At 39.3% G+C, this 23,241-nt stretch overlaps 1 protein-coding gene across 1 annotated transcript in view; it reads right to left on the reverse strand.

Annotated features, from left to right (window-relative positions):
- The window catches only part of Cpa6 (carboxypeptidase A6), a 441,999-nt gene that overhangs the window by 171,544 nt on the left and 247,214 nt on the right, over positions 1–23,241 (reverse strand). Inside the window, exon 3 of the mRNA XM_021160312.2 lies at positions 3,103–3,227. Coding sequence (XP_021015971.1) covers positions 3,103–3,227 — 125 coding nt within the window. The remainder of the gene's footprint in view (positions 1–3,102; positions 3,228–23,241) is intronic.

Here is a 23,241-nt window from a genome sequence, read left to right on the forward strand (position 1 = left end):
TGAGTGTGTGTGTGTGTGTATGTGTGTGTGTGAGTGAGTGTGTGAGTATGTGATTGAGTGTGAGAGTTTATGTGTGTGTGTATGTCTGTGATTTGTGTGTGTATGTAAGTGAGTGTGTGAGTTTATGTGTGTGTGTGTGAGTGTGTGTGTGTGTGTGTGTGTGTGTGTGTAGGTCAAATGTCAATTTGGGGGAGTTGTTCTCTTTTTCCACCATGTGGGTTCTGGAGCTTCATTTAGGTTGTCAGGCGTGGCAGTGGGCTCCTTTATCCAAGAGCCAACTTGCTGCTTCTGGTTATGATTCTTATCTCAACTGGGCACAGCCCTATAATGGTGACAAGAACTATTAAAACCTTTTCAAATGATCTCATTACTTAACACAGAACTACATACCTCCAGTTCTCAGACTAGGAGAGGACTCTTAAAAATGTAAATTTCATGCCATTTTTTTCCAGGTATCTATTAAAAGACTTTTTTTTTTTTTTTTAATGGCAGTGAGTCATCTTACTGAGAGGGTTGACCACCCAGGGCCAGAAACAATGAGTCAGTCACATTACTTCCACTTTACAGATCACTATAGTGATATATCCTGTATAGTTGTACAGAGTAAATGATAATCTTTTGAAAATACCCCAGGCTACAATAATAAAAGTCAATTAAAATGATCTCTACCTACTGTGCCTATGGAATTTAATTGACTCTTATGTGCTATTATCTTGGGAGTAACAAAATGGGTAATTTTAAGTGATTGTTCTTTGTGAGGAAACAACTGACTTAAAATACTTATTTCCCCCTCTCTCCTCTGTGACACAAAGTGTGATTTTTTTTTTTCTATATCAGTCCCATGTGAACTATAGTTAATAGCAGGAAGTAGAGGCTTGTTAAACTAAGTGGTATGTTCTTTTCTACTGAACAGTAATTAATGAAGCATGCGAGTTGTTAGTGTACCTATAGATATAATTACCAAGCCCTTTCCCACTAGACATTCCGAGTATCAAAGCTCGCCTTCCAAGCTGCAGAAGTGAAGGGAATGTGAGCGATATGAACAATGGTTTCCTGAACAGCTGTGGTTCTATTCTAGAAGCACAGACAAAACTTTTCTACAAAATGCATGCCCGTGCTTTAATGAGCTGCAGATATTGTTCTGTTTGTGCAACCAGGGACATCCCTGGTACCTTGCTTGTGTCATCAGCAACAAACTTTCTTTCCAGGATTCATAACCTGCTTAACTCATCCTTCTTGTCTGCTCTCCTCAGTCTCTCTCTCCATATATATATATATATATATATATATATATATATATATATATATGTGTGTGTGTGTGTGTGTGTGTGTGTGTGTGTGTGTGCTTTCTTGCCTCCTCCAATCCTCTACATTCTCCCACAATTCTGCCCTTAGTCTCCACCTTCTTTATCTGGACTAGATACCACTGATAAACCCTTGAACCAGTATTTCACTGGGAAAGTTACTATGCCAACCTTTCTATGTCTTTATCCAACAGACCACCAACCCTTTACCAATGTTAGATTCTCTTCTCAGCAGCAACCAGGTTGACAGTTCTTACTTCTGTGTTTTTCTCTTGGTAACATTCTTTAGAATCCATTTTTTCACACCTTGTAAATAATTTTGTTTATTACTATAGAAACCACCAGCTAAGTTTTCTTTCCAATTACAGGTTCCCCTCTCTTGTCTACTTTTTTGGGGTGGGTGGGGAATGCCATCTTGGAACTGGCCTAGAACTTACTGTGTACCCCAGGTTGGCTTAGAGTTTGTAATTCTCCTGCCTCGACCTCGAGAATACTGGTATTAGATGGTACATGATGGCTGGTTCTATTATCTTTTTTTAAAAGATTTATTTATTAATTATATGTAAGTACACTGTAGCTGCCTTCATACACACCAGAAGAAGGCATCAGATCTCATTACAGATGGTTGTGAGCCACCATGTGGTTGCTGGGATTTGAACTCAGGACTTCTGGGAGGGCAGTCAGTGCTCTTACCTGCTGAGCCATATTGACCATATTTATTCCTTCCATGTTAGAAGATGAGTCTGTTTCCTACTGTTCAAATCTTCTCTTTGGTATCACCAGTATCTACCACATTAATGGTCCTTCCCCCAGGCTGTAGATACACCACACCACGTTTCTCCTTCTGGCACAATTTCAAGATTTCTGAGTGGCCATTGATGCCGTATGACTTAGTGGTCACTTCTTGCTCTCTGCTCTCTTATAACCACTGCTAGGAGATAGATTCTGCTTCGCATCTGCCACTTTTCTGTCTTCCATTCCTCACAACTGAACCTCCCCACAAACGTTGGTAATATAATTTCCATCACCAAATTCAGAGACTAGTTGGTTCCTTTCTTGCTCAGTATCACTGCAGTTGTGGATCGTCATCCCATTCTCTGAAACCGTTCTCTTCTTTGACTCGCATAACTGTCTTGACTTACTCTCTTCTGCTGCAACTCTTGGTTTAGAAACCGTCTGAATGTGCACATTCATTCGCATCTGTCTGCTCAGTTTTCTCCATGCTAGAAAACCCAGTGTCCTCCTCGACTTCTCCCTCTTCTCCCTCCAACAGAGTGTAGAGCTTGGGTAATTTTACCCCGGGAAGCCTCCCCTGGCTATTTGGACTATTTCTATCTTCTGCTTTTACAGTCTCATCCACAATATGGGGCACTTTTGTTTATATCCTCCAGGGGGCAGCACCACTCATAGTGGCCTTGTATCTTCCTTTGCTTGTCCCCAACATATGGCAGGTCCCTTATCCTGTCTTTTATGCTGCAGAGCAGGCATTTCTTCTCTGCCTTCCTTTTGGCCTTTTTAGCAATACCAAGTGGCTTTTGTCTCTTTATACAGTAAAAATTTGCATTGCAATTGGTGACTTAGTGTACACAGTGAAGTAGCATGTCTATGTGATTTCTCCTACTCCCTATTAGGCAAATAAGTTCTTCAAATATGGATATACACATGTTTATAGTCTCACAATGAAATACCACTTAAATAAAACCCGTGTGGAAACTCTTGATAAACAATCTGAATACAGTCACTATTCAATTGGATTTAGTACAAATAAAATTTGTAGCAAATAAAAAAGAATGCTTACTTGTAGTAGATGTGGGTTTCCTGTAAGAACGCTAACAGGGTTCTGGAAGCATTTTGGGAAATATGGACATCAGTAATTGTCCCCTCTGACACATAGGAGATACTGCTGGGCTGCCACAGGTCCACCTATAGTGCAGGAACCAACCTATAATTCATATGTAGTATAAGTGGGAAACCATGTCATGATGACAAGCATATCATTTTGTTGGATTATAGTAGCAGCAAATATGTGCAGAGTAGACTCAATGCTTATGCCTGTAGGGTTAAGCTCTCATTTCATCTGGCTTGAATTTGTGCCCCCAATTTCATCAGAGTCAGATGAATTTGATGAATAGAATTTTATCTCAATTCACAACACGTTTACATCACAAGGTAAAAAATGAGGTGAAGGTTTAAAATTATTCTTTTAAATTTACTGTATAAATATTTGAATAACTTCAAGAAAGAGAACGGTATAGACTTTTTCTGCTACATGAGGAAATTGTGGTTCATTATATTTGGTAGCCTTGCCCCTACTTTTACAGTATTGAAATAGGGGAGACAGGCTTTCATTGGTGGGGGGCAAAGGGTCTGCTTTCTTTCTCTTATGTAGATAGTCTCTCTGCTAGCTTGCAAGGACAAATCTGAGTCAGCTAACAAAGCAGTCCACAGTGTGGGCAAACTAAAGTGAGGGGCTCGAAGAGCTGCAGAGGGTCATTCCAGCCATCTGTTAGCCCTGGGCAAGGATACGGCTAGATCTGTATCACACTGTCCCCAGAGACAGGTCTGAACCAATCTTGTAAGACTCCAGAAGGAGACAACTTGACAACATTCTAATTTAAGTCCCTGCCATGTCCAATAAGATTGTCAGACACATTTCTTAATCCTTCATGCTGGTGCACAGTTTCATTTCTAACCTTGATCCACTCCTTTTACTGAGGATGATTTCTTCCCCATGGAAGAGGCTTGTTCATACCTTTGCTTGCCTTTACATTAGACTCCTTAACAAGACTCGCTGTGCCTTTAACCCACTTTGTTAAGGGGCTGGAGAGCCATAGTGAACAAAATAATGTGAATCACCACTCTGGAAATAAGTTTGTAGATGGTATTTTTCTGAGATATGTGCTAAAATAGAACCCTCATTCCACAGAGTGTCTTTCCCATTGGAAAGTTCCATGGAGATAATAAACTCAAGAGGAGAAGTCTAACTTTAGAAAACCAACACTACTAACAGTGGTGGGAACATCTGTATGCAACTCCAGCCATTTGAGAGGCTGAGGCAGGAGGACCATGAATTTGAAAGCAGCCTGGGCTAGACCCTGTCACAAACAAATAAGCAAGCAGCAAAAACAATAAATCCCCTAGATGATCAGAAAGCACTAGAACTAATGGGGACTAACAAGAATAATGTATAAAGTTAGGAATCAACATCTGGCCACATCAGGTACATACAATTTCAGAACATAGGGAAATCAATGGAAGTTTCTATTTTTTTAGACTTTTAAAAAAGTTAGTGCACAAGGCTTTATTACAGAATATGCATACTTACATGTAATCGTATCTTGTTTTCATTTATTACCTGTTATCACCCTCTAATTTTCCTGCTACTCCTTGCTGGTTCCCTTCCTCTCCCTAACAGTGGTCCCTTCTGATATCATGGTACCTTTCTTCCTATTTCATGATTCACCATTTCTCTCTCTCTCTCTCTCTCTCTCTCTCTCTCTCTCTCTCTCTCTCTCTCTCTCTCTCTCACACACACACACACACACACACACACTACTATAGATTTTTCATATGAGAGCAGGTAGTATTTTTCTTTCTGCATCTGGTCTATTTCTCTTAACATAATGCTCTGTACTTTCATTAAATTCTGTATGTGTCATGATTTCATTTTTATTTACAAAAATCATTTTTATTTTGTTATGAAAATTTTTTATCATGCTTATGTGACACATTTTAACTCATTCATTTGTTGATGGGCATCTCATCTGGTTCTGCTTCATAGTTGCTGTGAGTAGTAGTCTCTGTGGTGTGTTGCTGTGGAGCCCTTTGGGCATATGTGTGGGAGTGCTGTAGCTAGGTCATTTAGTTGGTCTAGTTGTAGTTTTCTTTTTGGCAACTTTCACAATGATTTTCACTGGTGCTGACTAAGTTTACATTCTCAAATATATAAGAAACCCAAAAGCTTAACACCAGCTGCTATAGTAAAAGAAGCAACAAAGTTAAAGACTGGGCACATGATATAAATAGATGCTTCCCAAAAGAAGAAACACAATGGCCAATGAATGGTTCCTATCCAAAGGGAATGATTAGCCTAACAGAGATCCAATGTTCACTGCAACACTGTCACAGCAGCTAAAATAGAGTTAACGATATACATCAACGGAGAATGGATAAAGTGTGCAGTGCACACACAGCGAGATGCTAGTTAGCTATAAAGGAGAATGGACTTTGTTACTTGCAGCAAAATGCACAGAACTGAAAGATAAGCATTAAATGAAACAAGCTATATAGGGACGTTAAAAATGTCAACCTAAATGTGGAGTAGTGATTATTAGGGATTAGGGAGAATTCGGGGAGTGGATAAAGTGAGGCTGCATGATGAGCACACAAAGCAGTCTCCCAGAAGAAATGGGTTCCATCATTTCACGATACAGAGGGTGCAGACAGCTGTGGTAATCTATTCTGTACTTTATGAAGAACTCAAAGAATAGCAGGGCTCTAAACCTAAACTGATGAGAGACATATGCTATTTACTCTGACGATCTGTGTATGCTGTATGCACATGCTGCAGTGCACACGGAGCTAATATGCACACTTAACATGAGCACAAAAGTTATGCCATAGATGTGTGTTAGCATGGCTACTTGAAAAGTGAAAATGGGGTATAGTTAGGACAAAGTTCCACTTGATGTTTCCAGTTAAGACAAAGACCAGCAAGAGATTACTTCTTCATTCAAGGAGAATTGAGTATAGAGATGGATTTAAGGGAAGCAAGAAGTAAAATCAAGCTGATGAACAAAGTAGGGATGTTTCCCAGTACAGAGACCAACAGCTGGGTGGGAAGCCTTTGGAGTGGATGCTCTGAAGTCTGACTCCATAGGCACAAATGCAAGCTTCACGCTTCAGTGCATGTGAGACATGGTTCCAGCCCACAACCTCTCTGGCTCTCACACTCTTTGCTGGCAAAATCAAACTGATGAACTAATTCCTTGATAAACAGTTGTGATGGTTTGAGTAGGAGCAGCCCCATAGACTCACACGTTTGAGTGCTTGGCCCATGGGGAGTGGCAAGTAGCCACAACCTATTTCTTTTTCTTTCTTTCTTTTTTTTTTTTTTTTTTTTTTTTTTTTTTTTTTTTTTTTTTTGAGACAGGGTTGCTCTGTATAGGCCCGGCTGTCCTGGAACTCACTTTGTAGACCAGGCTGGCCTCAAACTCAGAAATCTGCCTGCCTCTGCCTCCTGAGTGCTGGGATTAAAGGTGTGCCCCACCACTTCTTGGCCGCAACCTACTTTTAATAAGGGTTCACCCTCTCCTCTTGCCCACCATCCAGCAGAGGTAGTAGAAGAGAAAAGCTGTTAGGATATGGGGGAAGTGGACCTGTTCAGCAATAGCTCTTTGGAGGTGAGCTTGATCTTCCTTGGCAGCAGTTCAGTCCCATAGCAAACACCAAAGATGATTCGGCAGCTTCAGTATAGTCCTTAAGACAGGTAGATGGCACACATGACCTGGCATCTGTAATTCAACTGAAGAAACTGCCAGGCTTGCCAGCTGGCTTGAGGTGAGGCTGTGAAAGTGACAAGCTGCCTAGGGAACCTCATGAGCAGTTCTTGGTGAATTTCTCTCAAAGGCATTGCTGCCACAAGTTGAGCTCAACAATGCTATATAAGGTGAACCAACAAGTGTGTCATTAGTGAAGAATAGCAAGGCAGAGCAAACCAAAGCAATGCTCAGTGCTTGTCTCCTACTGTCTGTGGGTCATATTTATACTCCTTCATCAAGCGTCCTTTCATGTGTCTGCTATATCCAAATGTCCTTTCACCTGTGTCTGTTTCAGGAAAACATCCTTTTACCTGTGTGCCCCAGACAACCATCATTTGGCCTTGAGGTTTCTTATGTTCAAGGTCTGCGCAGTGTGGAATCCAATCTCCTGCTGCCTGTGGATCACCATGTCTGCCTGCATGTTGTCATGCTTCCCATCATGATGATTATGGACTGAACCTCTGACTCTGTAAGCCAGGCCCAGTTAAATGTTTGCCTTTATAAGAGTTGCCTTGGTCATGGTGTGTCTTCACAGAGTTAAACCCTAACTATGACAACAATGTTTAATAATGTAAGTGGTTGCTAGTTTTGTTGTAATGGAAATGGGAAGATTTTAGAAAGTGCAGTGATTATCAGGGTGATATCTAGTGCTTGGCAACATGGGTGTGAGGCCAAAATGGGCAATTTATCCCAGCAGTCTGTGCCTTAGTTTCCCTATTTATAAAATGAGATTATCAACAGTATACTTTTCATAGATATTTGAGGTATAAAAGAATCAATACATGTAGAACGTCTAAAATTGTGATCTGTGCATCAGACATTCATGAAGAGATAAATGATTTAAAATAAAAATATCCTAATTCAGTCTGTCTCTAATTCCATGGTGTCTTGACCCTTCTGCTGCATTACATCATAGTCCAGACTTTATGAGAACTGTTCCACCTGTCTGTCCATCCCATAGTCCAGGTATCACTAGACTCTCATCTTCTCCCAGCCTCAGGATGAGTGTGCATGTATATGTGTGTGTTGGGGGGGGGTGCGTAGGCGCATGCCCCTTCAACTTGTGACAGATTGCCTTCCTCCCAGCTGCCAAAGGAAGCATGCAAGAGGACTGTCCCCTAATTTTTTGTTGGTTTGAAAAACTGTTCACTATTCAGATTACTTGCATTTCATTGGAAGTTTGTGTGTGTGTGTGTGTGTGTGTGTGTGTGTGTGTGTGTGTGTGTATGAGTAAGACACATGTGTCTGGTTGCCAGACCATAATAAGATATCAGATCCCTAAGAGCTGGAGCTATAGATGGTTGTAAGCTGTCTGACATGGGGAGCTGGAGCTATAGATGGTTGTAAGCTGTCTGACATGGGTGTTGAGAACCAAGCTCAAGACCTCTGAAAGAGCAAAGGGGCTCTTAACCATCAAGCCACCTCTCTAGCTCTTCCAAGCTTATTTTTGAGATAGGTGAGACAAGGTCTCTCACTGAACTTGGAGCTCAGTGGTCAGCTAGACTGGCTGGAAAGAGAGCCCAGGAACCCTCCTGTCTTCAAGAACCCACAACCTTCTGTCTTCCTCAGTCCCAGGACTGCTGGCTTTTTAACAGATGTCCTGGGGTCCCACACTCCCACTCTCAAGTTTGTAGAACAAAGACTTTGCAGGCCAAGCCATCACTGAAGCCCCCACAGAGAAAATTTGTGAAATAACTTACTACCAACATGGTATTTGTTAGTACTTGATTTAATTTGCATAATCATATTAATTCAGTATAAGGACACACAAATTCTTAATATACTGGAGTGTGCCTTTTCCTGTTTACTCTTTGAATTGTCTTTTTGGTCTTGCCCCATTTATCCTCCTTGAATCTTCTGTTAGAATCCTTGTCTACTGTCTCCTGGGAAGCCTCTTTGATTGCCAAGTTTAGATCAAGTACCTTTGATATTTGCTTTTGTGGAATTCTGTTTCTTCCACAGTCTATAATTTTTAATTGTATTTCATTTGCATGATTGCTATACTCACTTCCCCAGAGCTACATTAATAAGTCAAAAAACTGTGTAGTTTAAAATCAATTTATTCTTTGGACCAGTATTTCAGTATTGGCAGAATCGTGTTCCCTCTGAAAACTCTGGGCAGCATACTTGCTGGCCAGTTCTAGCTTCTGGTGCCTCTGAGCATTTCTTGGCCTATGGCCATGCCATCTCAATCCCTGCTTCTGTTTCTACATGGACTTCCTCATTCTAAGAATACTTGTGTTTGAATTTTGAGACATCTGGGCAATCTAGAATGGTCTCATCTGACATCCTCAAACACATCTGATTACACATGTGATCACATGGGCTTAGACATGTCTTTTTCATTACTTTTGGAGAATTTGACATATGGATACTGTATGTACATATTTCTTTTCCTCTTCCTCTCTCCACTTCTTCCCATTTCTCCCACTCCTCAAATTCATGAACTCTTATTCTATCATTATAATTGTCACATACTCACACATTCTATAAACAAACTGCTGACATCATTTACTATTGCTTATATGGTTTTAGAGTTCACTTGTAGGGATTGACTAGGCAGAGAAGACTGAGTCTCCATCCTTTACTAACCATTAGTTACCTTTGGTCTCCTTATGGGGGTGAAGCCTGGTGATAATCCCCTAACACATACACTGGCTTGTCAATTAGGGTTGTCATTTTTAGGCCCTGTTTAAGTAATCATATTCTTGGGATTTCTTGATGCAGCCTCCCTATCACATGTAGAAGGCATTGTCTCTCTGAAGACATTGTGTTATGACCCCTGGCTCTTACAATCTTTCTGCCTCCCATTTCTATGATGTTCTCTGAGCCTTAGGTATAGGTGTTAGGTTGTAAATGTATTAATTGGGACTGGCTATCCTATGGTCAGTTCTCTGTGTTTTGACAAGTGAGGCTTTTGTAATTGTCTCTGTATATTGCAGAAAACTTCTTTGGTGAGGGGTAAGAACTACTCTTATCTGTGGAGAAAGGACAGGGACTTAGAAATGATACAGTTTATGTCATCTTTGAGGGTTCCCATCCAATCCATTAAATTCATTATAGGCATGTTTGGGGAAGGATAGCTCATCAGTTACCATCATTTCCTGCTCTTCCAGAGGTCTTGAAATCAATCTCCAGCACTCACATGGTGGCTCACAGCCATCTACAGTGGAATTTAATGCTCTCTTGTGACATACCAGTGTACATGCAGATAGAGTACTCATATACATAAAATAAATAAATTTCTAAAAAATGTTTTTCCATTATTTCTGTAAGAGTGGAGATGGTACTTCACCCTCAAATTCCTATCTTCTCAATATGTAGACCAGGGCCTAGTTCTTAATAGACATTAAATAAATATGTTGTAGATAGGTTTACTACATGTAGTTTTACATATATATACATATATTCATCCTTGTATACAGTGTGTGTTTTAATTAATATCTACCTCCACCCACCAATCCCTGTCTTTTCACTCAATTATTAGCTATCTTCAAGACTTTTCTACCTTAACAAGAAATTGAGAAAGTGGGCCGCTCTAATTGTATGTACTCGGCCCATGAATGAACTCATATATCCTGATGTTATTAATATTTGGGAACATTCATAAACGAAGACACTTCTTAGGTCCTAATATGGTGGAACCATTTTCTGATGATTGTCAGACCACTTTTGTTAGAGAATAAAAGAAATTCATAAGGTGTATGTTGAGTGTGTGTACATGTATGTATGCATGTGTAACTATATTATTTGTCCTCATTGTGCTTATTATGGCATTTTAATATCTTTGGGCTTCTGGATGGGAAGTTTGGCCAGGGACTGTAATCTGTGAGGCAGAGATATGTTGAAAGCTATTGGAATTCCACTAATTTTACCTTCCCTTACCCTTTATCTTTTCTCTCTTAGCAGATAAGCAATTTCTACTCCCTGTAAACAGCTTTAGTAATCCCAATAGCATCCTCTCTGCTCCAGAAACTCAGGCAGCAAAATCATCCTAAAGTATTTTTTGTTTATAGTGTTCTATTAAAGAAAATAAAAACATATTAAAAAGTAATTAGTTATTCAAATAGTAATTTTTATTAGTTTGGGCCTGAATTGGCTTAATTTTTAAAATTGTTACTCCTTAATATTTGAGACTCCGTAATTTATAAGTGAAATCTTATTTTGGCTCCCAGTTCTGAAGGTTGACATTCAGAAGGCATGTCACCTAAAGCAGGGACTTTGTGTTGTTTAAATTCATGTCAGGAAGCAAAAGGAAGTGGGTTTGCACAGATGAGGCTACACTAAAGGTAGATAGTCACAGAGCAGCTCACTGCTGTGAAAATTAACCAGCTCCATGAGAGCTAACTCACCAACAGGAATTAGTGCTACACTAATTAGGGAGGAGCTAAGCTATCCAGGAGGGTGCCTTTTCAAGGCCTGATTATCCATAGAGTCCCCACCCCCAAACAGTGATATTTTGAGGCATCAACATCCCAACACATGAACTCTGGAGGAACTCAGACCATGTAATGACAGATACGTCCAGATGGAAGCATTGATAAGGATTGTAAATTTTGGTGTGATTTAATAATTTGAGTGCTAGTCCCTAGATAGACATTATTTCTACTGTACTAGGTGAAAACGAAAAGGTTTCCTGAGATCTTGTTTTCCTGTATGACTGATTCTTCACTCCTTTCACTGAATGCCAACCTCTTCAACTTGATAGGGTAATTAGTCAAAACAAGGCAAACATCTTGGGAAAGAGAAGAAATATTGATATTTTTCTAAACTGATTAAATTTTTTTCTTTTCTTTTTTTTTTTTTTTGAGACATGATCTCACTATCTCTTACTTGAACTCTCTATGTATACCAAGCTTGTTCTCAAACTCACAGGCATCTGTCTGCCTCTACTTTCTAAATTGCTGAGGTTAAAGTCCATGACTGACTTTGATTTTTACATTTAGTTATTTTAGAGGAGTGCTGAAGGAATTCAGCCAGTGATGACTAGAATATATGTGTAGTTAAAAAAGTTAGGGTTATTGGTTTGTTGCAACCAGGACATTTCAACATGAGGAATGTTGGATCATTGACCTGCCATAGGGCCATTTTGTGTAGGGGTTAAGGAATGTGGAACTTTTTCTGCACTGAATACTTCCGAGCAAGGGGATCAATCTTGTTATCTAATGTCACAATTTTATCCAGCAGATGTGAGGAATAAAGAGGAGAGAGCTTGACTAGGCAGAGAACTGGTATTCTTATCAATTAGCAAGGGGTGTCTTTGTCATTTTTCTGTAATAGATAATTACTTTTAATTTGGTCCATGTTTAGTCATCGATATATGTTCTTATTAGTCTTATTTCTTGGTGTGAACACTGCAGCCTTTTCTAAAGGTTTGTATTCACCAGAATATACCACATTCCAGCTGAGGTGGTCAGGCTAGCCTTTCCCTTTCTAAAAATAACCACTGATCCACTTAGGCCAAGTGATAGATAATGGATAGCAGATGAGGAGCCTTGGGTCAGGAAGCCTTGAGAGTGGCGTGGAACATATGGTATTTGGGTTTATGGAATGAAAATATAGATCTTCATGACTCTACCTAGAAAGAATTAAGAATCAATAACATCAGATCTTATGCCCTGCATCTTTCTGTAGCACCACAGAACTCTACTTGTTCATGGAGACAATCCAATTCTAGCTTCATTTCTGCCCTGTAAATAAATATTCAAATACTTACAAGTATTAAGCAAAGGTTCTCTGATTTCTCACTAAAGGTTCTAAGGACTTAGCCACCACACAGAAAGCTTATTAGAAGAGGGAATTAATTAATAGTCTGCTATTCTTTGATGGCTTCATGGATCCCAATATCCATAGCTGGGAGAGGTGGCACATACCTTTAATCCCAGTACTTATGAATTCCAGCCCAGCCTAGGCTACACAGTGAGTCTTTGTCTCAAAAACAAAACCAAATAATAACAAAGCAATAACATGAAGTCAAAACAAAATTTTGTTCCAGAGAACACACTTGCATTTCTCAATCTGGTCCTGCACAAGGATGAATGAATGTAATCAGAGATTCCCTGAGCAATTCTGCCAGCACCTGACTAATAGAGATGCAGATACTCATAGCCAACCATCTGACTGCACCTGGGAGTCCCAATGGAAAAGCTAGGGGAAGGAGTGGAAGGGGAGTGCAACCCCATAGGAAGAACACTATCAATTAACTGGATCCCCTCCCCCCAGAGCTCCCAGAAACTAAACCACTAACCAAAAGAGTGCACATGAAGGGATCCATGGGTCCAGCGACATATGTAGCAGAGAACTGCCTTATCTGGTATCAATGGGAGGGGACGCCTTTGGTCCTGTGGAGGCTTGATGCTCCAGTGTAGGGGAATGCTAGAGAGTTGAAGTGGAAATGGGTGATTGGGCGGTGGAGCACCATCTTAGAGGGGAAGGGGAGGGGGGAGAGGGAAAGAGGAGAGATGGTTGGGTGTTGTAGAGGGGAAACTGGGAAGAGGGATCACATTTGAATTGTAAACGAATAAAATGATTAATAAAAAAATTAAGCAAGCAAGCAAACTAAAAAAACAGGCAAAGAAGAAGGAGGAGGAAGAGGAGAAGAAGAAAAAGAAGAAGAAGGAGGAGGAGGAGGAGCCCCTGGGCTGTGTCTCATCAAATAACGGAGATTCCCCTCTCTCTCTTTTTGATAATTTATGATTTTTAATAGTGAGGACATGTTCATGAGTTTTGATCATCATATTCAAAAGTGTTTCATTTGGTGTTCTAAATAGTAGTATGATAATATAATTACATTTAAAATTCCATGTCCACTCTGGGCTTCGATAATGAAAATCACTTAGGATTTTGTTATGCATTTCGTCTTTCAGATGCAACCTCATAAATTCTTCTATGTAACTAAAGAAATCAAACAAAACTTATTTCTAGTTTAATGAAAATCCCTTTGGGGAACAAAAGATAGTTACTCCCAGACTGATTCTATTTAAACTTTGATCTTCACATCTCTGAGCCTTGATTTTCTTAATTATCAATAATGAAGTTGTTGGAATACACAATTTCCAAGGAATCCTTAAATTCTGTAATTATGTCAGGTTTGTTGTACTCTGGGAAATATAAATGTTTGCATTCCCTAAAACACTATCTCTCACTTCCATGAATTCTCTCCTCTGAAAGTCAAAAAGAGGTCTCCAGGAACAATTTAGCATAGGTTATTTCTTCTCAGTAATCAGCTATTGTTGGCTAATAGGTCAATGTTGATTAATAATATATAAGCAAGATAATGATTCAGTCTTTAAAAAATTAATTGCAGCCCTTTTATTGAAAAGTGTCTTCTCCCCCTAAAACAATGCAGACGAAATGTAAACCAGTACCCACTTTTTCTCCACAGTCCGCGTGGAGATGGACAGTCAGTGAGTGTCGGAAGATAAAGGATCTAGACCATTATCTGTGAACAATCACAAGGACCTGGAGGTTGCTCTGCCTCACACTAGTCTGTGGGGACAGGCTGACTTTCAAAGGTTCCAGCTATGGCAACTACTGTACATTCATTCATTGTTTACTGAGAGCCTGGGAATGTCAGTCACTGAGCTAAGTGTGGAGGTTACAAGATTAGTAAGATGGAGCTCTGCCCTTAAGAAGCACGCCAAGACCAAACACAGTGTGATTAATCTACAGAAGGAAGGCACACAGTGTTCTATCCTATTTGGGGAGATGGTTACCCAGGAGAACTGCTGCCTATGTATAATGCTGAAATGATTAGGAACTAGCTTGGGAAAGGTAAAAGGAAGAAGTAAAAGGCATCCTTCCAGGCAAAACTGCTAGGTCAGGGATCGATTGGAGGGAAGAGTGCTTTCTTGTAGCACTGAAGTTTACTGAGCCTCGTGTTTCTGAAAAACAACGATGGTTCCATCAATTCTTTTGTTCTGTTGTTTTTGCCATGAGTCTCAGTAGAACTCACCGACTTGTCTTGGGGGTACTTATCACCAAGTCAGATGCTCCAGATTGCCACGTTTGCTTTACAAATAGCCGAACTTATACCCAGTGGTCAGTCTGTCCAAAACTTTTACTATTGTGACCCAAGCTTTAGTTACACCATATTTCTTCCAGGCCTCTGGATTTTTATGTCTTCAGCTCAGAGTAGCAATAGTCCATCAGGACAAAAGATTCTTTAATCCATTGTGTAGTCAAGTTACTCTTACTGGTTTAATTCTTCTTTCTGACACTCAGCTTTTTCTAGCCTTGTTACTTTCCCATCTGCTGATATTTTAGATATGTACAACTCTGGGTTTGTTCTTTTGCAGTAGTCTGTTTCTTTACTTTTGCAACAGTCCCTTTGATCAGGCTAAGACCTAAATCTGGAGTTGATTTTTATTTGGAGGAATAATGCAAGAGCACACTCATGGTCTATTTGGTGAGTTATAAGTACAGAAGAGATTCTTCTTGGGACATCTAGGTTTATTCCAGTTTCTGGCTATTATTAATAATGTTCCTATGGATATAGTTGAGAAAATGTCCTTGTAGCAGTAGAGTCCTTTGGGACCAGGAGTAATATAGATGGGTCTTGAGGGGGAAAATTGGTAGATTCCCAATTTTTAAAGAAACTACCATATGAGAATAAGAAAGAGGAACATAAAGTGATGAGAATGTTGCTACTAGCTATGAGGGTCATGCTAATTAAAATCAACACAAAACTACTACACATGTATTCAAATTGAAATATATATATTTAAAAGTAATGACAGTAAATCACAACGACACAGAAAGCAAAATCAAGATTTTGAGTCCTACAGAGTTGAGAATGACATTGTAGCACAAAACTAGAACCTTCAGAGAGGGCAATAGTGAAGTTAAAGAATGGTATAAAAAATGAAGTCATATTTACTACATGTGAAGATTTGGATATGGTTTCTTTGCTGAAAGCTTGGTTTACAGTAGGGTGGTATTGAGATGGCAGAATCCTGGAGAAAGGATGTAATAGAAGATGTTAATTGGGTGCCAGCCACCCTTGAAAGGAATTAGTATAGTTACTGGGGACCCTAGTGGGCTCCCTAAGAGTAAGCTGTCATAAAAAGAGAAAATCTACAACATGACCACTTCCATTCTTTTCCATCACTAGAGGCCAAGCAGAAGCTACCCAACCTGAGATGTTCTCCCTCCCAAACTGGAAGCTAACGAAAGCCTTTTACTGTGAAGTTCATTTATTTATTTGTTTATGAACTTCCTATCCTTAAGTATTTTTTAGTAATAAATGCATAGTCTCCCAGGAAAGAGAATATCCTTAAGCAAGGCTACTCAATAATTTCATTGCTCAAGGCTTACAGAAGTCATGACAAAACATAACTGTAGATGTGCACACAGTCAATGTACTGTGAGCCAAGGCGACATGACAGAGAGACAGACACCACATTTCAGTTTATAGTTTCATAGTGTCTAAAATCATGACCAAAATCCCACTCCAAATAAACAGAAAATGGCAAATTAAGAAATCTTAAGATATCTGGAATAGTTTATTGATTTTCCATAAATGTAGCTCAACTATTTTAAGACTATCAACAGGATGGGGCAAAGGAGACTCCAAGGGATGTATAGATATGTAGATTATATACAATGCAGAAAGAAAAAAACCTTCAAAATAACATAAAAAAGAAAGTAAATAATTCATCAAACAAGAGGTCACACATTATTTAAAAGACCATGCATATGCTGTTCATGATGCTAAATAAATATGTCTTTTAAGAACTATGAAAATGAACAAAAAAGCTTTATGGGTTGGTAAAGAAACATGTAAAATAGAATGGAACATGTAAAACATGTAAAATAGAAACAATATGGAAGAGATAAACTATACAAATACTAAAGAAAAACATCCTGATAGCATCAGGATAAAACCTTTTTAGGGTAATATATCAGTATATTTATCATTATGTATATGTAATAAAGATGTCTAGCAAGTATGTATATCTATGGTTTATCTCTCTATAATGATGAAAGATTCAATTTACCAGAAGATATAAGTAATTATTAAATCTGAACACATAAAATCAGTTTCATAGTCTTTAAACCTGATGATAAAAATGATAATTTCATATAAGTAATACATTTTAAATCTTCAATTATATATTATTAATTTTAAAAGGCCATCTTTCCTCCCAAGCACTTGCAGAATTTTTATGAAAGTTGACCCAGCATCAAGCTGCAAAAACAAGTTAAAAAAATGTCAGAAAACTGATGTGAAACAAATGCTTTCTGATTACAGGGTAATTAAATTTAGAAGATGATAACAAACACTATATTTAGAAATTACAAACCAGACTTTCCATAATTTGCAGGCTAAATAAGACACTGTCACAAATATGGAACTGAATTAGAATTAAATACTGTATTGCACAGAGAGACATTTATGACCTTAAATGTTCACATTGCAAAAGATGAAAGATCAACGAGTGAGTTTCATGTCTAAGCCAGGATTCTACAAAAATAAGAACTCCAAAAACTACCAAGAACTACAAAGAAAAAAAAGGAGACAAAGACATGGTAACTACTAGCGTATGCTTAATGATATGGAAGCTATAGAGGGCTCAACAAAGCCAAAAGGAGGTCTGAGATGACATTTATAATAGAAAAATATTAGTTCATCTTAAGAACAAAAGAATCTTCAAATGGCCAATATTAACAATGAAAAAGTGACCTAAACTCAAGCCCATCAAGTTAAAATATAAAGAATACGTTAAGCTATCATCATTGAAAACTTTAATGAAAATGACTTTTTAAGGGAAGAAGTAGTGTATCAAAATAGCAGTTACCAAGATGGATGCTACTATATTCTTCTAATACGTGGTGATTACTAAATGTGTCCCATGAAATTCATCTTTTAGCCCACTTTTTGTAACCTCCCCACTAAACTTTATGGATAGAGAGAGGCAGACACAGACAGGGATGAAACATGGCTCATTTGAAAGCTTTGAGACCAGATCTAGTGGGTTTATGGAGAGACGGTTTGGATGTGAACTTGGTGAAGTGGGTGTGTAGATTTAGAGTTTAGAAAGTCTGCTCTTTCTGAATAGATAAGCTTCTGTAGGCTCAACAGGAACTGAGCTTCACTTAGCTAAGATTTTTTTAGATAGTAATAAAATGGTTCTTTGTTACTATTGCTTCTGGTTTGACTGGAACAAAAAACCCAATCTATGAATTCAGCCCATCCCGAATAGGAAAGAAAATAAGAGGGAGCATTTGCCCTTTCAATTTCACCTCTGCCTCTGTATCTTAGAATCAGATCACCTGCCTGGGACAAGAGTGGCTCAAGCTAAGGCAAGCGTTAGAAAGAAGAGGCACACTGAGCTACAGTCATTGCAGATCTGGAAGATAACTGAGCTCCTTCCTAAAATGATTAATTATTTCTAAGCCCTCGAGATGTTTAAACAAGGAAGGACAGTCATTCCTGGAGCTGTCTCTGATTGGTGCTGACTCCTAGACAGTACTAGAACAAGCTGAGTGAATAACTAATTGATAAATCCTAAATTAATTCAGGCACTGGAACCTGAATGTCACTGTCCTATAACCTCCCAGGCTGTAACAATATCCATACAAGTAGGCTTGTTTTTCACATTTATCTTTGCTGATTATAGCACTGGACTTATTGCATAAATATTAGTGAGAAGTGCTCAATTCCTTAAATACTACATGAGGTAAAGTAGGGAATTGCTGTTGCAGTTTTTCTTTTTAAGTGTGTGTGTGTGTGTGTGTGTGTGTGTGTGTGTGTGTGTGTGCGCGCGCGCACACACAAGTTCATGTGGAGACCTTATGTTCCTCATTAACCTTGGTTTTGTGTGGGTTGTTTGTTTGTTTGTTGTCCTTTGCCCTGGCTCATCTGATTCAGCTAGGCTGCCTGGTGGTGGATCCAGAGATTCCTGCCTCAGCCGTTCCACAACTGAGATTATAAGTGTACACCACCACATATGACTTCTTATGTGGATCCTGGGGATTGAACTTGGATCTTAAAGCAAACACTTTTTTTTTTTCTTGACTGAGGTATCTTTCCAGCCTACTGTGTTTCAGTCTTCATGGGAAGATTTTTAATTTCTTTCCTTTTCCTTTCCTTTTTCCTTTCCTTTTTCCTCTCCCCTCCCCTCCCCTCCCCTCCCCTCCCCTCCCCTCCCCTCCCCTCCCCTCCCCTCCCCTCCCCTCCCCTCCCCTCCCCTCCCCTCCCCTCCCCTCCCCTCCCCTCCCCTCCCCTTCCTTGCCTTGCCTTGCCTTGCCTTGCCTCTTGCCTTTGCCTTTCCCTTTGCCTTTGCCTTTCCCTTTGCCTTTCCTTTTTCCTTTCCTTTCCTTTTTCCTTTCCTTTCCTTTCCTTTCCTTCCCTTTCCCTTTCCCTTTCCCTTTCCCTTTCTCCCTTTCCCTTTCCCTTTTTCCCTTTCCCTTTCCCTTTCCCTTTCCCTTTCCCTTTTCCCTTTCCCTTTCCCTTTCCCTTTCCCTTTCCCTTTCCCTTTCCCTTTCCCTTTCCCTTTCCCTTTCCCTTTCCCTTTCCCTTTCCCTTTCCCTTTCCCTTTCCCTTTCCCTTTCCCTTTCCCTTTCCCTTTCCCTTTCCCTTTCCCTTTCCCTTTCCCTTTCCCTTTCCCTCTTTCCTTTCCTTTCCTGTCCTGTCCTTTCCTTTCCTTTCACCTTGCCTTGCCTCTTGCCTTTGCCTTTGCCTTTGCCTTTGCCTTTGCCTTTCCCTTTGCCTTTCCTTTTTCCTTTCCTTTCCTTTCCTTTCCTTTCCTTTCCTTTCCTTTCCTTTCCTTTCCTTTCCTTTCCTTTCCTTTCCTTTCCTTTCCTTTCCTTTCCTTTCCTTTCCTTTCCTTTCCTTTCCTTTCCTTTCCTTTTCCTTTCCCTTTCCCTTTCCCTTTTCCTTTTTTTCTTTTCCTTTCCTTTTCTCTCTTCTCTTCTCTTCTCTTCTCTTCTCTTCTCTTCTCTTCTCTTCTCTTCTCTTCTCTTCTCTTCTCTTCTCCCCCCCCCCCTTTCTTTGCCATAGGGTCACATGTAGCCCAAGTGGCCTCAGACTTACTGTGCAGTGGAGACTGGTTTTAAATGCCTGATTTTCATTCTTCCAAACCTGAAGTCTGGGGTTACAGATTTATGCCATCACACCAGACTCTTATGGTACACTACATTAGAATTTATCATTGTCGTTAGCATTCTGTTTATGAGTTTCATGTATTGGAGTACTGTCACTAACCAAGTTTTTCTCAAAATCATTTACTGTTTTGTGGATGGGGTACAAGGCAGGATGATCTCCAATGAGTTTGTTACAATGTAGACAGTTGGCATCCTAAACTGATACAGGAGCTGGAAACAACTAAGCAGTTGTTGGGAATCATTTGGGAATCATTTGTGCACCTGGCTGCTCTTTCCCTGGACCTGGGTTTCATTCCCAGCACCTACATCATGGCACCTGTTTGTAACTCCAATCCTAAGGGATTCTCCACTCTCTTCTGGCCTCCAGGGGCAGCATGCACATAGAGATTCACATAGATGCATGCAGATCAATACCCATCACATAAAACAAAACAATAAATTAGAAAAGAAAGGACGATTCTGATTTAGACATCAGCAATACTTCTTTTGTCCTCCAGGAAAGGTTTTGTTTGATGAACCCACAGCTTATAGCAGCTGTACACTTTAGATTCCAAGCCTATTAGTTGAATGCGTTGCTCAGTTTTTTTCCCTTGGCAGTTAAAGATGAAAGAATTAAACCACGGACTCTATTAAAAAAGGACAGCAGCAATGAGGTAGATTTATTTGGGGGCACGAGGATTCAAGGTATTGTATCCATCATATGCTTAGTGGCTGCTTCTGGGATAGTACATGTCAGAACTTTACTAATAGCTATATCTAACAATTTAGCTAGAATGTTCCATTAATGTTAAGTGTATTCACTTTATAGACTATATCTCTAGAACTTTCAATCTCTACCCATCAAAGAGGTTTGCACCCCCACCTTCTTAAAAAAATTCCCAACCCATTGCCAGTTGAGCAGGTGGCAACTCTATGGATATCTAAAATGGCCTTTAGCTTCTAGAGTTATAAAAAATTCAGAGAATTTGAAGAATTATTTTTATCCATGACTGAGATAATTCCAGGAACAATTAAAACTATTTCTGTTCCTAAGGTTAAAAATGTGGTCTAGTTGTCCCATAAGAATCCCAAGCATATCACTTCATGGTTTCCCAAGAGCAGTGTTGGTAGATGGTAGGTAACCTGATAGCTTTCCTGTTCACAGTGATGCCCCACAAAGTACACAGAACACTAAATTAGGAGAGGGGTGTCCTGGCAGTGGCAGTCCTATTAATGGCAATGAATAATTTATGAGTTCTAATAGGCACTGAAAAGCTCATAGACCAAAAGCAAATGCCTCTCATTCATGAACAGTTTTCTCTCTGTGAACAATCACAGTGAAACTGTCCTCTGGGGGATATTTAGATGACCTTTTGCTGAAATGCCATGCTGTTTTATGCTTTGCTAAATGTCTAGTTCAGATAATGTTATTGAGTTGCCTAATGGGCTTCATGTTCTTTGGTGTGGATTGCAGATACAACTCACTGCTTCTGCCATGCACATCTCCTACATGCAGGTTTGTTCCAATAAGCCTGCCTCTATGAGGACCCAAGCAGACCTTGTTCCTATAGCTCTTTTACTTGGTACCTTCCAGTTAACCATACAAACAGTGGTCTTCTGACCGTTCTCATCCTCAGCTATATTTTCAGATCATTGTGACTATCAGAGATGATGATGTTAAGACTATTTGTTTCATTATCAAGTTTATCAAGAAAAACTCTCACTTTACAGTTGCACAGGTATTTATCAGAATGATAGATCTCTAATGTAGACCATAACCAAAATGCAACTCATTAATTTTTCCATGGTACCTTGCTCTTCTATTTTTTTTTTGAGGGGGGGGTTGAGGAATTTTTATTCTATCCTCTCCAACTGTAAGTCTAACAGCCATAATTGATGCCTTTTCTGTACCCTCTTTAAAATTCCCTTCCTGGTTTATCTCACTACCCTGTTGGCTGATGTCCCTTGCTCCCGTCTCTCTCTTCATAAATCTGATTCCATCTGTTGTTATGACCCCTACCTTTTAACATTTCAGATGCCTATGGAAAAATCTAGAATGTTACCTATTGGATAGGTATTGGATAATATCGGAAGATAAAGTCCAAATAGCCTTGCAACCCATCCAAGGTCTCTAGTGAAACTTTTCCTCTCTGACCTCCATGCATTCCAGACCTACAAATAGATTTCACACTATGGAAACAGACTCCTGGAAGACTGGATTCCTTTGCTGGAAGACTCTGGTTTTCTTACTGTCTCCTGCATACCACTAGCCATAGCAAGTATGAGGAGGATCCAGAGTTTGAGGACCATAGAAGCTTATATAATAATGGGGGCTTGCTGTAAGAAAAAAACACACAACCATGATTACAAAACTAGAAACAGGGCATAGCTAGGGATCGAGGTAAGTGAGGAAGCCTGGGTTCTCTACACAGGTGGCTTCCAGTCAGTTGGATCCTGAATTATAATTAAGTGACTTATTTTATTTAAGATTTATTTTATTTATTGATAGCACTGCTCAGCCTCAAAAATTCACCATCTTTCTGCCTCTGATTTGGGGATTTCAGGAGAATATTTCTTGGCTCAGCTTAATGACTCTCAGTGAACTATAGTTTATCAAGCTTTGCAGTCTGGAAGAGTGACTAGGATGGGTGTGTGCAATGAAGGTTTATTGAATTAAAGAAGGAAAAAATGGTCTTTTTTAGAGACAGCTATTCTAACTTATATCTAATTTTGATTTGTATTTTTCTGGTGATTTGTGATTTGGAATACATTTTCAAATAGCCACTTGTTCTGTATGTATTATTAGAAATGTTCATTCAGATCACTTTCCCATTTTAAAATTGAATTATTTTTCTACTGTTGCATTATTTACACATTTTGAAAATCAGTTTCTTTTATGTGTGTATACATGGAGGTATATGTGCATGCAAATGTGTGCATGTGCCTGTGAATGCCAGAAGTTGTTGCTGACTGGCTCCTTCATAGCTCTCTATCTTTATCTATCATTTTTTTTAGTACCATAGTATAGTAGTGTAAATATAGTCTGTAGAAGTTTGTGTATCTCAAAATATCCAGAAGAAATTATTTGAACTGTTTCCAACATGAAACAAATGTATGAGCTGATGGTTATGCTAATTATTCTGACTTGAGCATCGCGCATTGTATATCTCTATAAAAATATCACAATGTGACTCTTGAATATATACAACTCCATGCTTACTGACAAATTCAGAAAGAGGAATAGTCTCATTTGTTCCCAAGTTTGGTTCAAATGTGATCTTGCCTGCATAGCCTTCCTTAATTTCTCTAGA

Source organism: Mus caroli, unplaced genomic scaffold, assembly GCF_978045245.1.
Source record: "Mus caroli unplaced genomic scaffold, Mus_caroli_1 scaffold_1, whole genome shotgun sequence".
NCBI classification, from domain to species: domain Eukaryota; kingdom Metazoa; phylum Chordata; class Mammalia; order Rodentia; family Muridae; genus Mus; species Mus caroli.